The 18,937-nt window shown below is 36.4% G+C and overlaps 1 protein-coding gene across 1 annotated transcript; it reads left to right on the top strand.

Annotated features, from left to right (window-relative positions):
* The first annotated feature begins 1,985 nt into the window (after positions 1-1,985).
* Positions 1,986-4,298, top strand: LOC149224848 (uncharacterized). Its single transcript, XM_089388292.1, has 2 exons — positions 1,986-3,308; positions 3,516-4,298. Exons 1-2 carry the CDS (start codon positions 1,986-1,988, stop codon positions 4,296-4,298), a joined length of 2,106 nt encoding a protein of 701 aa, XP_089244418.1.
* Positions 4,299-18,937: the final 14,639 nt, after the last annotated feature.

Below are 18,937 nucleotides of genomic sequence, written 5' to 3'. Positions count from 1 at the left end.
CCTACTCCCTTCGCCCTCGGACATCTCATGTGGAACACTCCGATTCTCAGATTGTACTGGGTATTATCGCTCCGGGTATGGGATCCATCTCCACTCGAGGCAAAAAATCAGATCTCAACAAAGCCATCAAACGAGCAGGCACGGAAGTTGCCTCTGGGCGACAATCCACCATCGACGGGGTCCTTAGAGCTACAAAACCCCCAAAGCGGGGTCCCTCATGAAGTGTCTCTCTTTCAATTGCAGGGGTTTGGCTAGTTACCCCAAAAAACTTGCCATTAAACGACTTTTTGAGGTCGAAAATCCTGATATCATCCTCCTGCAAGAAACCCTGGGATCAGCCGAGAACATCTCTCTCATTCTTAGCCACATCTCGTCTCGTTGGATCTACATTGCCTTGGATGCAAATGGCAGATCAGGGGGCTTGGCTATTGGCATCAACCCAAAAACCATCAGATTGGACTCATCTTGGGGGGGTCCAGGTTTCATGGGAGTTGATATCTTTTCCGCTGAGCTGGGGCAACACCTACGCATTGTCAATGTATACGGGCCTTGCCAGCAGAGGGAAACCTTTTGGAGACAGCTCCTCAGCAGAAGACTGATGGCTCATGATCGCATTATCTTGGGAGGTGACCTAAATTTTTCAATGGGATACAGAGAATCTTGGGGAACTCGGGCACAGATTGATCCCATCTCAGATTTCATGAAATCCCTCCTGGAGCAAAAAGACTTTATTGACATCCCTATGATGAAGGTTCTCCCAACTTGGAGAAATAGAAGGATTGGACCTGCAGCACTTGCCCGTAGGCTTGATCGTTTTCTGATGAAGGAACCCCTGATCCACCATCTCCACAGATACAAGCAATGGGTAGGACAAGGAGGGATCTCCGATCACTCTCCTATCATATTGGAAATTATGGGACCCCTACCCAAGCCAAAAGCACCATTCAAATTCAATCACTTATGGCTTCAGGACCAAAGCTTCACTAAATTAGTGTCGGACTTTTGGAAATCCCACCCTATAAATCGGGAAGCATCGATGGCAAGGGGTTTTGTTAAAAACTTGACAGAACTCAAGCACCTTGTTATAGAGTGGGCAAAAGAGAAGAAGAAGAGAGAGGATGAACATCTTATTAGAATGGAAGAAGAACTCAAAGCTCTCCAGGATGACAGGAATCTGGCATTCGGATCTATGGAGGACAAGGCTCGATTCATCGAATTAGAAAACCAAAAGAATCACATTCTAAAGCTCAGGGAGGAATCACTTAGACTTCGAAGCAGGGCAATCTGGCTCAAAGCTGGGGATGAGAATTCTAGATTCTTCCACAATTATGCAAAGGGAAGGAAGTTGGCAAATACTATATGGAATATCCCCCAACCTGATGGAGGATTGGCGGACACCTTCAATAAGCTCTCACACTTAGGTACCTCTCACTTTAGAGGCATATACAAAAGTCCAGCGGGCACAAATCTGGTGGAAATCATCAGGGTGGCTTCACATTTCCCTAGATTTGTAAATGAGGAGGATGGTGACCCGCTCACTGACCCTGTCACAATGGAAGAGCTGGAACATACCATCAAATGGTTTCAGAAGGAGAAGAGCCCTGGACCTGACGGATGGACCATTGAATTTTATTCTGCTTTCTTTGAGATCATTGGGGAAGACATTCTGAAGGTAGTGGAGGAAAGCCGAACTACAGGTCAGATATACCATGCTATAAATTCCACCTTCATTGCCCTCATCCCTAAAGCTGATTCCCCTTCATCTTTTGATGATTTCAGGCCCATATCTCTCTGTAATGTCCTCTACAAAATCATATCAAAAATCATCGCCAATAGGATTCGGCCCATTCTGTCAAAAATCATAGCGGCTTAAAAGTATTCTCCTCAAGATTGATCTCTCAAAGGCCTTTGATCGTGTAAGTTGGCTCTACATTAAAATGATCCTCATTCATCTGGGTTTCCCCCTCCCCTTTATCAACTGGATTATGGCTTGTGTTACTTCCCCTACCTTCAACATCCTTATCAATGGGGCTGCCTCTCATTTCTTTCATTCCGAAAGAGGTCTTCGACAAGGCTGCCCTCTGTCACCTCTTCTCTTCATTATGGTAATGGAAGCTCTGAGCCGTCTGATTATCTCTGCAAAAAGGGAGGGAGCCATTAAGGGACTCAAAATATCCGAGGATTGTTATCTTACCCATCTGTTATTCGTTGATGATGTGCTTATTATGCTAGATGGCAGCATACAAGATACCTCCACGTTCAACAGAATTTTAAAATTATTTGCACATGCTACAGGAATGGAGATAAATCAGGCAAAATCTTCCATCACTCTGGTTGGCACCACAGTAAATGAATCTTTTGCTGCTTGTCAAGCCTTTCCTTTCTCTACCCAACCCCTGGATAGAGGGCTCAAATACCTGGGATACTGGCTTAAACCCACCTCTCAAAAGATCGCGAACTGGGTTTGGCTGGTTGCAAAGATTGAGAAAAGGATCACATGCTGGAGCTTTCGTTATCTGTCCAGGGCAGGCAGACTAACATTGATCAAATCTGTTCTGGAGGCTACACCAGTATTTTGGATGGCGCTTGCCTGGATACCCCGCAATATTTTATCTAAACTACAGAGGCTCTGCAACAGATATCTTTGGGCTGGAAAACAAGAAAAGCGCACATTTGCCTGGGTAGGATGGAATTCGATTGCCCTCCCAAAGAAATGGGGTGGGTGGGGGCTAAAGGACCTACCCACCTTCGCATGTGCTATGGCGGCCAAGATGGGATGGGCCCTGATGACTACACATAGCCTTTGGACTTCTATTGTATATCACAAATATATCTGGCCCCAAAACACCATGGATTGGCTCAGACAACCCAGCTGGAACAAAGTTGGAATCTCATCTATCTGGAAGGCTCTTCTCCATGCCCTTCCACTCATCAGGGATAACATAGTTTGGAGAATCAAAAGTGGAGACAGGGCTCGAATTGGACTTGACCCCTGGAGCGGTTGTGGAGGTAGACACCTGCTCCCACAGGATTTGGTGGACTACCTATCTTCTCAGGGCACTAAGACTATTGCGCAGATAGCAGACCAGAATCGATCAGATATATTTCACCAGGCCTGGCAGTCTGCATTTCAATTAAATATTCCCCTGCGATGGCACACAATCTGGCAAGATTACTGTGCGGCATTGACGAAATCTCACATTAGGATCACTGAGGGCCTAGACGAACTGATCTGGTATCGGGCGGACAGCGGAATGTACTCCCCGAAGGAAGGTTACCTGCATCTTATCATTCATAAGAAGCCTGAGGTACTTGACAAATGGTGGCATTAGATATGGAAACTCTCGGCCTCCCCTCGCTCAAAATTATTTACATGGTGTGTCCTCCGGAACAGGGTACCTACAGGTGACTTTCTCATGCGATGATCTCATTATGGTCCGACCAGATGCGCACTTTGCAAGGCTGAGTCCGAATCTACTGTGCATCTATTTCTAAATTGCAATTCTGTACAGCAGGTTTGGAGCAATATAAAACCATACACCAATCATACCGGAGAATGGAATGGGCCCGATGCTATCAGTGCTTGGATTGACTGGGGTAATCGGCACAAGGGAAAGAAAGAAGCAAATCTCCCTATAGTTGTTAACTGGATCATATGGAAAGTGAGGAACCATGTGATCTTTGACGATAAGCCACCTGTCTGGCCGCTCATTGAAGCCAGCATCATTTCTGCTTATAGAGAACTGCCTGAGCCGCCTCCCCCAAAGACTCGTCGACCAAATCCCCCTCCCATCATTGACCAGAGTACTCCCTGGGCTTTTTTCGATGGTGCTGCAAATGCCCAAAGCTGCGGGGGTGGATTCATTCTGCACAAATCCACAACTCTCTCATATCATATCAAAGCGGGTCTGGGGGCTGGCACCAACAATTTCGCGGAGCTAATCACATTATGCCATCTCCTTCACTTTGCTATTAGTCATCAATGCACTAGTATTAACATTTTTGGGGACTCACAGATTATCATTAACTGGTTCAATGAGATCTCAATATGCCACTTGCACACACTCAGAGTCATATTTGATGAAGTTCGGCAACTCAAAGAGGCATTTAACCATATCTCTGTTGCTCACATCTACAGGGAGCATAATATGGCAGCTGACAAGCTGTCAAAGGAGGCCGCGTTGATGGAACGTGGAACATGGGAGATCACAAAATTTTTGGATCAGCAAGAACAGAAATTTTATCATAGGCCATATATAGACCCGGGTTATCCTACAGCGGGTCTACCACACTCCTAATATTTTTGACTCGGCATCAACATCACTGAACACAACTTTATGCATAGTTTTACTCTTTCTAATATTGAACAGACTGAAGGTTGCTGACAAGAAACAAAACTTTTGATAGATAAACAGAGCTCAAAATGTTTATATCAGATAGGAATATATGTAATTTTTGTAACTTTTGTACAGATCCACAGCGATCATGGCATATGCTATAGCATCTACATATGTAATCTTTTCATATATTAATGAAAACTTTACGGATTTTTCCAGGGGAAAAAAAAATAGTGGGTGTAGCATAAAATGAGTGGAACAATAGGAGAAGTGGAGGTGAATTTGTATTTCTTAATATCATTGTGCAATCTATAGGTGATTTAGTATTCATCCAATTGTGCGTACCTTGAAGAATGGTATTGCCTACGAAGGGTCAAGCTAGAATGACAAGGAGAAATAACATCACATTCTACCATGTCATGAAAGGGACCAATGGAAAAAGTTATAGAGCAATTTTAATTTATAATGGTAGGTTGTCTAAACTCCTTGATGCATCCAAAAGATAATACAATGTAGGATGTCCTATTATTGGCAACTTTAGGTTCGTGATGAACAACTAGCATCCCTAATTCTTTAGGCTGACATTGTCTATAATTATGGAAGTGAACTGATCCTTGATCTATCAATTTTATGTGAATAAGAGTTCTTCATCACTATTCTCTTAATCTATGACCATTGACACTAAATGTAAAGTTGTAAAGATTAAACTAGTGATCTACACATCTATGTCTCAAGAGTAGTTATTGCTTAGTGATATGGGTTTCAACCTCAACAATATTACCTTGGAGCATCTTGTACTCATAATTAGAATGACCATACCTTTTATGGTAGGAGAATCACTTCCTCTTGCTCTATGTCCTAGGAGTAGGTACTCCAATCTTTACTTTGGAAATAAGAGGAAGGAACATCTATCGAAGTAAAAAATAATGTGTCCAAAAATTCTTCCTTGAATGCAAGGAAGGCACAAGAGTGAACTTAACATAGAAAATGTCTATAGGTGTCTTACATTAAGGTTGATGTACATTTTTATGAAGACATCACAATGTCCTAAAATTTGTCAAAGTTGTCATAGTTACTTTTCCATTAAATCATTCTTATACCCTAGTGGGTAAAACCCCTCATAAATGACACGTGGAAGTCTTCCCAAGCCCTAGTTGAGGGTTGGTTGTAAGTTGCCAAATGTTGGTTGTGTATCTACCACAATGTAAGGCATTGTTATCCATGTGACTTTCATTAATGGGGAAATCTTAGTGGCCTTCCTGTATTTCAACTATGTTTTCAAATAAGCTTGCGTGTTGAGGATCCAAAAATTGAGCTTGTCATCATTAAAAACCAAATCAAAATTAGGCACCAACATGATAATGTTGATCAAATGGAAGCAATTATAATTCTCTCACCAATTCAATTTAATATCATCGAGTTAGTGAGTTAATGGGATAGATTTCCCGTTGATTAACGCCCTAGGGATTAATGATTGTTTAGGGATAATTTACAAGTATCTACAATATGAATAATGCTATTTATAGCAAGAGATAAAACAACAATTAAAACATAAATAAATGTGTACATAAATGTAGTAAAAGTTACAAAATGTTGTACAAATAAACAATGTATAAAATAATATTAGTAATTAAAATAAAAATAAGAATTAATTAGTAGTGAACTAGTCAACGATTCAAACTCTTATGAATTTAAAACACTATAGAGCTTAAGATGTATTCTAATTTAAAGAAATAAGAGAACAAACTACTATTAAAAATATATAAAATCTGAGAGAAATATGCACAAAATATGAAGCAAAGAAAAGGCTAATTTTTATATAATAATGTGTTAGTATAACAAATCAAATTGGCGGGTTTCTGTGAAAACCATTCGCCAAACTTAATTCTATAACATTTGTAATGTAATTGAAATCATATACTAATATTCCACGAAAGCAAAAAATGATATGACAACTTCAAAAAACCCTCAAAGTAATCTAATATAATTTTGGAAAACTTGCTTTCTTTGCAAAATTGATGGCTATAAGCACTAGTCAAAATAAATGAGACCTTGTATCAACAAATGGATTGCATAAATTTCAAGATACCTAAAAAGGTACTAAAAAAAATTGAGTGGATTTTCCTTCAACTTTGTATTCCCTTTGAAGAAAGTTTTCTATCACCATTAGATCAACTTCTTTGAGTCACATAAAATAAAATCAGAGGAAATAATGACAACAAGTATGCAAAGCTAAGAAATGGAGAAGACAAATTATTTATAACCTTTATCCGATTTTAAAAACTCTACATAATTTTCATCTAGAAGAATTTTGTCAACAAGATGAATTCTTATCAAGGGATAATTGAGTTGGTTGATATTTTAGTAATTAATGATCACAGGAAGGTGAATAAAAGGATAAATAATGAAAAAGATTGAGTTGTCTAAAAAAGGGCGGTCCTTGTGAAGTCACAAGGGGATGGAGATGTATTGGTCCTTGTTTTTCCATCTTACTAAATTTCTGTGATTTTCCTCTCAATATTGCAATCTCGTCAGGTGAGGTGTGATATGAAAAATATGTTGGGTAGGGAAGAATTTAGGATGAGCATGTGATCTACTTCTCAACTTTTCACTCTCCTTAGGTGAGGTGCAACATGTAGAAACACTAGGTAGGGGAGAAATTAGGAGAAACTCAATGGAATGCTATATATTGCAAAAAGGAGGAAAACCCTTGAACTCTTCAAATATATCTAGTAATGAATCAATGGACCACTTGTTTACAAAAATGAGGTAAATTTCTTCAAAAAATAAGGTATATGGGAACAATTTGTTGAGAGTGGCATGTTAAACAGTGAGCATAGCATAATATATGAGTGGAACAATAGGAGAAGTTGATGTGAATTTGTATTTCATAATATCATTGTGAAATCTATAGGGGATTTAGTATTCATCTAATTGTGCATACCTTGTAGAATGGTATTGCCTACGAAGGGTCAAGCTAGAATGACGAGGGGAAATAACATCGCATTCTACCATGTCATGAAAGGGACCAATGGAAAAATTTATAAAGCAATTTTAATTTATGAGGGTAGGTTGTCCAAACTCCTAATAGCTAATACAACCTAGGATGTCCTGTCATTGGCAACTTTAGGTTTTTCATGAACAACTAGCATCCATAATTCTTTAGGCTAACATTGTCTATAATTATGGAACTAAATTGATCATTGATCTATCAATTTTATGTGAATAAGATTTTTTCATCATTATTATTGTAATCTATGACCACTGACACTAAATGTAAAGCTGTAAAGGTTAGACTAGTGACCTATACATCTATGTCTCAAGAGTAGTTATTTCTTAGTGAGATGGGTTTCAACCTCAACAGTATTACCTTGGAGCACCATGTACTCATCATTAGAATGACCATACCTTTTATGGAAGGAGAAGCACTTCCTCTTGATCTATGTCCTAGGAGTAGGTACTCCAATATTTACTTTGGAAATAAGAGGAAGGAACATCTATGGAAGTAATAAAGAATAAGTCCAAATTCCTCCTTGAATGCAAGGAACGCCCAAGAATGAAACTAACATAGAAAATGCCTTGAGGTGTCTTACATTAAGGTTGATGGGCATTTTTATGAAGAAATCACAGTATCCTAAAAAATTTCAAAGTTGTCATAGTTACTTTTCCATTAAAGCATTCTTCTACCCTAGTGGGTAAAACCCCTCATAAATGACACCTTGGAAGTCTAAACAAGCCCTAGTTGATGGTTAGAAGTCCTAGTTGAGGGTTGGTTGTAAGTTGAAAAATGGTGGTTGTGTATCTACCACAATTTAAGGCATCTTTATCCACGTGACCTTCATTAATGGGGAAATCTTAGTGGCCTTCCTCTATTTCAACTATGTTTTCAATTAAGGTTCCATGTTGAGGATCCAAAAATTGAGCCTGTCATCATTAACAACCCAATCAAAATTAGGCACCAACATGATATTGTTGATTATATGGAAGCAATTATAATTCTCTCACCAACTCCCTTTAATATCGTCGGGCAAGTGAGATAATGGGATAGATTTCCCGTTGGTTAATGCCCTAGGGATTAGTGATTGTTTAGGGATAATTTACAGGTATTTACAATATGAATAATGCTATTTATAGCAAGAGATAAAACAAAAATTAAAACATAAATAAATGTGGACATAAATGTAGTGAAAGCTACAAAATGTTGTACAAATAAACATTGTATACAATAATATTAGCAATTAAAATAAAAATCAGAATTAATTAGTAGTGAACTAGTCAGCGATTCAAAGTCTTATGAATTTAAAACACTATAGAGCTTAAGATGTGTTTTAATTTAAATAAATAAGAGAATAAATTGTTATTAAAAATATATAAAATCTGAGAGAAATATGCACAAAATATGAAGGAGAGAAAAGGTTGATTTTTATATAATCATGTGTGAGTAAAACAATTCAAATTGGCGGGTTTATGTGAAAACCCTTAGCCAAACTTAATTCTAGAACATTTGTAATGTAATTGAAATCATATAAAAATATTCCATGAAAGCAACAAATAATATGACAACTTCAAAACACCCTCCAAGTAATCTGATACAATTTTGGAAAACTTGCTTTCTTTGCAAAATTGATGGCTATTAGCACTAGTCAAAATAAACCATACCTTGTATCAACAAATGAATTGCAGAAAATTGAAGATACCTAAAAATGTACTCAAAAATGTTGAGTGGAGTTACCTCAAAACTTTGTCTTCCCTTTGAAAAAACTCTGCTACCACCATTAAATCAACTTCTTTGAGTCACAAAAAATAAAACAGAGGAAATAATGACAACACAAAAATGAGTTCATACCTCTCCTCATATTGTTCTCTCTCTTCCCTTCATAGAATTCATTCCCTTTTAAACACCTTCAATGTAGTTGGGAATTTCAACTGCTTGGATAATTCATTCTACTTTATTTCTAATCATGTTTTAATTAGGAAGCGGGAATGAGTTTTCTAAAGGGACAAGTTAAATAAAATTTAACTTTCAGTATTATATTTATGTTTTGGTAGGTGGGGCCCTCCTAGTCCTCAAAATGTTCTAATTTTCATTTCAATTCCAACCATATTTACTTACCAATAAATAAATAATATGAAATTAATCAAAACCCATATATATATATATATATATATATATGCCTTAGACAAGCTCAAGTAGAACCATGCTGATGTAAAACCATGCCAAATAATATCCACATAAACCAATAGATATATATGCAGTAGAGACTAAACCACATAAAAATTGTATCACGACATATATATAAGGAAGAAAAGACAACATTTTCATCTTGTGCCTCCCTATTTCATCATGCATCATATGTCATCATTAAAACCTCCTTGTACCTCCTAGCATCAACATTTATCTAAAGACATATCATGCATCCATATTCTCAAAAATAATTTTGCAATATGTCATAAGGATCCTCAGAGTATAATGTTGTCCTAAAATAACATGTTTTCTAAACAAAAATGTGTATGTAATACTATCTCATGTGCAAAACTAAACAAGAGTGCTAGAACTATCATGTTGTAAAACTGAAATAAATACTAAAAATATAGCGATGCTGAGAGAATAACCAAAACTAGAAATTACAATTTATCCACAAATATATCAAATTTGAATAATCACATGTATTTTCAAACTAAAACCATATTTTTTTTATGAGAAGCAATCTTTACTTTGGCTATGCTTTGAACCCATTGTTCCTACATGTCATGACTAAGTTGACTGAAGAAACTCAAGTTGTGCAAGTAAATTCATCACATTAACTTAGCAAACATGGAAATTCATATCCAATTACCTTTTACTACTACAAAAGGCAAACAAAAATAAACACATGAAATAATTATTTGGGAAGGGGTAGGGCTCCCGTGTGCATTAACATTGACTAGGCTATGATGACAGATATTGGTACAGTCAATGATAATTTGGCTGCAAATAATTTATTGTGCAATGCCATATTAAAACATGTTTTGACAATATATTACTCAAGCTAGTGGGATGATATGGTCTATGGTCCCATTTTAATAGTCAAAATTCATACCATGAATCTTGTATATTTATGTGCTATTATGGTGGAAAATCATACACGACATTGAATGATGATATAATTTTGTAAATGTGATGGCATAGACATATGTAATATGGCAACCGTATATTAAACAAACAATATGAACATCGACACGAGCTTATGACCATAAAATGGATATAGACAAAAATGTGAGGGGATGAAATTCTCAAAAAAGATTGTGATGCAACATTTGATAAGGGTAGTGGAGAATATAAATATTGGCTTGAACAAAGGCATGAACAAAAATATCAACATTTATCTTATCAAAACTTATATGCAATATGGCCCAAAAAGAATAATTTATTCTTATTTACAAAAAAAAATTGAAACCAAGGTCATGACATAATGTTCTTTGCATATACAACAGATAATAAAATAAATATTGTTGAAGCCAAGAAATATTTCAATCTTTCACGCCAGTGAACAACGTGTAGAGAAAATACATAATCATAGTTTTTAGTAATAGAACCTCATTCAAACCGAAGACCTCATGGTCTCAAAGGTTCGAGTATAAGGACCATGATCATTCCATCATCATAATTTTAAAATAATATTTTGTTCATTTCAAACCTCTTATTTATGTATGTTAAGAAGGCAGACCAAAGTTGCCATAACTTAGTTGATATCCTTATAAAAATCCTCTGCACAATTACTATAAACATAAGTGCTCGGTAATAGAAGGATATAATGATAGACTGTGGAAATGACCTACACAAAAATAGGGATGGAACATTGACTCATGGAGAAAAGTGTTGAATTTTATAAATGCCATGTTACTTTGACAAGAAAACTATGTAAGTGAGCAAAAATGCACACAAAGCTCTGAAATATTTGAAAATTGAGAGCTATAAGGAAAAATGGGAACTTACCTTACACATTGCAAAGAAATAATATATTAAATCAAGAGGATGCATATCTTAATCCCTTACGCTTATATTTCCAGGGGAAGTAGTTTCTATGCTTTGCGTTTCTTGGTGCCCTCAAATTTTTAGTTTTCTCAAGTATTTCACCAATTGCTTGAACTTAACTTCCACTAGAAAGATCTTGAATGACGATGAATGGGAAGTTTCCCTTTCTTTTTTTTGGTGATTGTGGTGGTGAACCTGATATATATTGTGCATTATTTATGAAATAGAATCGACATCTATTCCATTAATCACATAAGAATTTTAACATTCCATGTACATGCCAATTATTAAACATGCCATCGAAATGATTTCAATACATGGTTTGCTGAATAAACATTTAAATGATGTGTTTAATACCACTGTTGGAAAATCACATGATGTGTTATAACTTCTGGTTATAGGATGGGGAGTTCCACTTTGAAAAATCATGAAATGGAAATCAAACAGCACATCCATTGTCTAGTTGGTATTAGTCTAAGCTCGTTATTGGATCACTTGTCGATCAAGCGAGCAAAAGATTAATTACCATACTTTGTAAAACAAGGTGTCACTGCTAAAGCTTATTTCAACCATAACAATTAGTTCTATCCAAGGCATTATCTCACTTATAACATTGCACAATATTTAAACTTTAAAACATAGGCACACACATATACTGCTCTAATATGATTACTTTTGTGTATTTCATTATAACCTTTACAAATAGAAGAAGTGATGGTTATATCTAATGTGATGATGGCCGACAACAACTCAATATATGTAAAGTTTTGACAATAATAATTAAGGTCCATAATACTTTAGTAGAGACTTTGATAAAGCTAGAACCCTAAGAGTTTCCTAACTCCTTGGAGTTTTTACAAAGACCAACGTAACTTACAATATCATTTTCATAATAGGGTTTTGTAACTAAAAATAAGGATACACGTGTTTCAAGTAAAAAGGAAGGAAATTCTAGATCAAGAGTTGAAAATGTTAAAATTGCAATTTACTAATTCATGAAGTTGTAGTTACAATTACACTTATTGTTTTTCTGACGATGTGATGAACACCCTCTAAAATTTTTCTCACACTTGAATTTGTGCAGAGTGTTTGTCTTTTTCCTAGTTTCTAACTGTCAAGTCACTTGCTCACACATGCTCAATCTTCAATGAGTTCATGAGAACACTTCCTTTATGCAAGCTTGAACAGGAATAGTGCATTCTATCTAAAAAGTTCTGGTGCGAGGTTCAACCTATGTCGATAGTCATTGAACACTTTCATTGACAATTTACGTCACTTTGATTCAAAGTGTACTTCTATTTTGGTGATTTTTCCCAACTGTCGCTTTTGGTGCACCTTTACTTTCACAAGTGTCGCTTTGACATTCATGGTTGTCGCTTTTTCTTGCTTTCAATTTAATAGGTGTTGTTTTCATATTATCTTTTCTCTGGCATGTATCACTTTCAATGTCATCCACATTTAACAAGTGTCATCATCATGTTTTCCTCTTGTCACAGGTGTCACTTTTGTTATTTTTGCTCCTACATGTGTCACACATTTGTGCATCACTAGAGTTAGTTCTGGTGCACTCTTCACTCTTCTACATTACATGGTCCTACATATCATTAGAATATGCACTAGAAATATTCCTACGACTTAGCGCACCTTTTGGTCTCAATTGACACTCTTGTCGTAACTTGTGTTTTAGGCGTCATAATGTGTCGTTTCAATTGTTTCACTTAGAAATAAGTGCCGCTTTGTTGTTGTTTTGAGATGTGATTTCTATTCATGAGTCATGTGTATCCTTCTAGCTTGTATTGATGTTTTTCATGTGTGTGATCCAAGTTTGAGTCATGTTCAAATGCATTTCCCTCTCTTACTCTACTGGTCCCATACTTAGCCACAATGGAGCTCTTATTGGTTCTCCTTCCCAATGAAAGTTGTGAAGGCATGACACCTCTTATCAAGAGATGATCTTAGCCTATTCATGAGCCTCATTGATGCAATATTTATCACCAAGACTTTTGCACTAAGTCCTCCTCAAGATCACCTCAAAACTACTGCACATTAAGAACCTTCCAAGGACAATCACCTAACCCTTCTTGTTATTATTGATTCGATGCACTGAAATTTTATCTCCTCTACCTTGCATGACACATATAAAACTCCTAGCTAACAACATGGACTCCTTCCACCCTCTTGCAGAGGCAAATTGTGCATTAGAATAACCCTCTTATCCTCACAATGCAGTTAAAACCATCCTAGGAAAGGTGGCTTCCTTCCTATGGCCTCCCTCAATGAAAATCACATTCCAAATGGACAAGCACTCATTGTAACGTCAAAATATGCTAGCCTTGAAGGAAAGGTGCATTCTAAACCAACAATGACCCCTTGTTCAATCAAACTATGTTGACCCTTAAGGTTCCTCTTCCTCTTAGCGCATGGTGCACAATTAAGCATCATTGAATCTCCTTTCCTCTTCCCATCATGGCGTAGTATTAAGAGACAGGGGACCCTTGTTGAGAAAAGCTACACTTTCCTTAAGGCCTCCTCTTCCTTCCAGTGGATAGTGTAGTCTCAAGCCTCAACGCTTCAACCTTGATCCCTCATCTTCCCCTATGTGTTGAGCACTTGTTAAGCCTCCCTTTTTTAGTTCATGGAATGGAAAAAAGGCTCAACAAGGCCTATTATCAATGCTTGACCAGTCAAACTATGCTTTCTTAGTCTTCCTCTCTCTCCTTCTAGGTGCATGGTAGAGTCTTAAGTAATAAGATCACTACCTTGTCCCTTCAACTTCTCCACTATGTTGGACCAAGGAGAGCCCCTATTTACAACACATAATGTAGTAATAGTGAACACTAAATCCTTCCTAGGCCACTAATGAGTTCAACTATGCTTTCCTTATCAAGCATCCTTCCTCCAACCCTTCCACATGCCTATCATGAGTTGTTAATTCCATGAGCCAGATAGTGCTATAGCAGACGATTTTAAGACTAATTTCACCTTGCCATGAATGATCTTCATTAGCAGGAGTAATTTCCCAGCATGAAAAGGTAATTCTCAAGTAATATAGTAAAGAGAATGAATGAAGAACACTTGGAGAGAAGAAGCACAAAGAAGAACAATCATGAAGACATGAATCAAATCCTGGACCATGATAGAAAGAAGGCATTGCATGATCACTCAGAAGATTCCAACACTGATTCAACAACCTCTGGAGGGTGAAGATAAGCAACAAAGAGGAACTTTCATAAATATGAAGTGTCGATCAGATCTTTGATGAATATTGAAGAAAAATCATCAAGGAGAACAACTTGGCATTGCCACCTCATCATGAGCTCCATGTCATCATTGTAAAGTTGTTACTTGTACAGGTGTCATCTCTATGGAAAATATGTCCATGTGTCATCCCACATCATGATGTGGAATGTAATGATGTATTCTAAAGAAAAGGAAAAACTATAATGTGTGGAAGTCTAAGAGTCATATGTGGAATATGAAAAATCACATAGTCATATATGGACAAAAGAATCTTTAGGAGAAGTCCAAAAGTCATTTAGAAGTTCAAGAGTTGTTTAGAAGTCTAAGAGTCATGAGGATATGAAAGGCCATTCCTCTTGCTATAAAAGCAACCTCACAACTCAAGCAAAGGTATTTTGGAGGCTTAGGCTTTTGGAGAGCTGGTATTGGCTTCTCTACTTGACATAGGAGAGAAAGCTATTCTTTGGAGAAGCAAGAAGTGACTTAATGCTCCACTACTGGAACTAGTGCCTCATCATTGTACTTGTGTACTTGGATATTTCGCCTAATTGAAACTCAATGAGCCAACACTTTTCATGCATGTATCGTGAATGTTTTAGGATTATTCTTGGAATGTTTGTGGTATATGTTGCGTTCATATGTACTAGAGAAATTGAACTATTTCAGTGGATTTGGCACTAATCTTATTGAAAGTGTGTTGTATTTGCTTTAATGGTCATTATGTCTATGTGAACTATTTCACTAGATTAATAACAAAACTTTTCATGCTCTCATGTGTCCCTCTTAGGTTAGTACTATTACTTCCTTCTAGATACTCACTCTCGTCTCTCGCTCGTGAAAGTCTCCTTTTACACATTGCAATTGGTGTTTCACAATGTCTACTAACTTGCTTGTTCAAGGGTTATGTATATAATATCTTATGTTATCCTTTGAAACCAAGACGAACCTTAAAGTTATGGTGGTTGGGTCGATACTCCAGATGGGGCTCCTACTCCAAACAATGTGAGGTCTAATTAGGACTTCACATTGGGGAGACCCCCTGTATGTTGGCGGTATCCAACATCGTCAACATCTTCAAAGAGCTTGAAGAAATATTCCAAGAGGAAACTCTCAAAGGAGACCAAAATGGAAATTCTCTTAAGAAGCCCTCATCTTAAGGTTTCATTACCAAATTAAATGAACATAAGGTCGATGATGCAGAGAGAGACTAATGCACAAGAAATAATAAGAAAGAAAGATACAAATATGAGAAAATGATGGCAAAAAGTATATACCTATTCTACATTCATTTCATTATATAAAGTATGAAATTATAGGCAACATGATCAAAGTTTACAAGGTCTCAAATAAAATATGATAAATTGGAATAGTGATCAATTTAGATTAAATTGCCCAAAAGATAAGGATAAAGTACAAAATACACTTAAGTAGAAAATAGAATAGTATGAACATAATACATGTTCACATATGTTTACTAACTAATTCCTATCATTCTCCAAAATCTAGATTTAGATAATTATGGTAGGAATCCCATTTCCAATGAGATAAATAACCCTCCAAATGTCTGTTCTATCCAAATAAATAATCCTCCAAATGTCTGTCTGATAACTATCTAGTTGATTATCAATTATCTTGATTATGTGTAATCTTTGTTTTATATGTCAATACTTTTTTTTTTATGCTTTTTATGGGTTGATGTGAAGTGGCCCATAAAAACTATATGCTTTTATTGTTTGCCCAAATGGCAATTTCGATAAAAAAAAATGCTTTGGTTAATTTGGACAACCAGTAGGGCTTAAGCCTAATATATCTCTACTTTTGTGGTGGTTACCTAGTGGCCTCTTTTTTCTGTAAGAGACGATTATGTAGACAATTGCTTATATTTATAACTAGCAATTGTCCCAAAAGGTACAAAGAGAGGCCGATAGGATCATTAAATTGGAATTGTTGAATTTTTCTAGAAGAGTCAATTAGTCTGTGGAAAACCTTCTTTTCTTGGACTGGATCATTGTGCAATTACTTTTCTTTAGATGTTTTATTTATATCTATATTACAAGGAACACATTGAATGTCAAAGCAAATATAACAATACATGGGTGGGAATACTGCAAATCTATTTCAAACACCATAGACAAATTTGCAAATCGATTTCAAACACCAGAAACCAAAATTAGTAATAAAACTTGCTTTGCTATTGTTTATATCCTCCTCCAAAACACATTAAAAAATACAACACAGCACAACACATTGATGAAATTGCAACATGGCACATTGATGGAGCGCTCCACCACCCAGACCCATCTTAGCTTTCAATGAGACTGCCTGATACAGCTTTACATTAGACTGCCTAAGAGAAAAAGAGAACTAATAAGCTACCAGAGTCAAAGATATCCCTGTTTAACCTGCTCTATAAAGAGAAAAACCATTTTTTTTTTTTTTTTCAGATCCCCCCATATATCTCAAGAATGAATTACAAAAAACAAACAAATTAAGGAAACAGAAAATTACCAAACAGATTGTTTATGAGCCATTAGTGTCCATAAGTGATTAAATTGTTAAATCACAGTGTCCCAAAGTTTATGTGGGATCAGTAAGCCCATGACGACCATTGAATGGGCTGATTGAACGAACCGGGTGGCCTCTTGGGAATCTCCTATAATATATAGGAGTCAAAATTACTTCAAGATGCACCAGATACTCTCCCTGGAAAAATCCGGGCAGGAAATTACAGAGGTGACACAGATCTAATACCCTGATCAAGCTTATGCCAAAGTCAACTAAAGTTAACTATAGGAAACTTTTAGAACTTTAATTTACCTGTCCCCTCTCATCTTGAAATCTTTCAGACTTTTAAACAGGAAAATTAAATGATTAAATCTGCTGATCCTTCCAAAATTGCAAGAAGATGCTTTAAAATTCTTATAAAATAATGCAAAGTCCAGATGCATTGAATTTAGCTTGCCTGCGTGCATTCGTAATCAGAAAGACATCACATACCGTAAATAATCTTTTTTCTTAGGCCAAATCAACGCCTCTGGAAGATCCGCATGTGTTTCACACAAACAGCCTTTCAAAATCAGATAAAATTCTGTAAATTGCCAACAGTATCTGACGGTCACTAAAATACTCGCAACACGCACCTCTGCTGAACTTTAAGGGCTAAAGATGTGGTCTGCAACAACAAAAACAAAAATACAACACTTCTTTGTGGCACATTCCACCACTGGCAGCCGGCATTAAAGCATTTCGTTCCTTCTTTTGCAGCTTTCCCCGTTGGAATGAGGAAAGCTAAAGAGTTGGCCGCAATTAGTTTTAATTGGCGTATGGGGCATATAATTTAATACTAATCAGTGCTTGCCAAAAGCCAGGGAATAAGAATAGTGCTTGCCAAAAGCCAGGGAAGAAGAACAACAACAATAATTGGCAGACCAAAGAAACAATTAACTCTGAGGCCAAGAGTGACATAAAAGAATGGGAAAAAGCAGTAAAAATATCTTCAAGAATGAGATAAAAGAATGGGAAAAAACAATAAAAATAACTTGCCATGAAAAAAAGGCAACTCAACCGATATTTGGAAAAAGTAGTCACACTTCAAATCAACAGTTGAAAGTGTCTCACCTGATCGAACTGAACAGGGTAAGAAGAGATTTTCAATGCTTGGTTTTTCCATGCGTTCAGCAATTTGTATTGCCTGTGAAATATATACAGACCAAAAGGAAAGTTAATTTCCCGAACATGGTTCATGTGGATTATCAACAGCTCAAAGTTGTTTACAAATGACATAATCTAAATCAAAGCTGTGATAGTGAATGCCATAAAACACTTTTCTGTGCAAAACGAGGCTTTGGATTTCAAGTATATCTCGTTTCGTATTTCAGTCCGAAGGTTCGATTCAGCCTTCTCAGTCCACCAGTTATTTTGAGTCAGCCAATTTCTAAACCTTGACACAGGGTCATGCTTCAACCTCCAATGTTCAATTTCATCTATTCTTTGATATTTCGTTGAGTCATCTGATGTTGAATGGTGACCTACTCAGTATGTAAGTGCCTGCCAATATAATAATCAGAATGGACCATCTTCATCTTCATCATAAATGTACTATATAAAGATATACATTACAAGCATTGCTAGATCCCCTTACAAACAGCCAAGTATTAGTGATTTGTCAACATCCAAGAAAAAACATAAATACAAATCCAGATTCGTTTGGACAAATATGTTGTTCATGTACCGAAAGTGAAGATGAAACATTAAAACCATAAATTAAAATCCATAAAAGATCACAACTCTTCTGTTACTATTTGTCCCAACAAAGTATTAGGATTCAAGAAATGGTTGGACTTTA

This window comes from Pinus tabuliformis, chromosome Q (genome assembly GCF_031772625.1).
Source record: "Pinus tabuliformis cultivar Carrire ecotype Pingquan chromosome Q, CPIR1, whole genome shotgun sequence".
NCBI lineage: Eukaryota > Viridiplantae > Streptophyta > Pinopsida > Pinales > Pinaceae > Pinus > Pinus tabuliformis.
The sequence above is the reverse complement of the archived record's forward strand: the minus strand, read 5'-3'. Positions and strand labels throughout refer to the sequence as shown.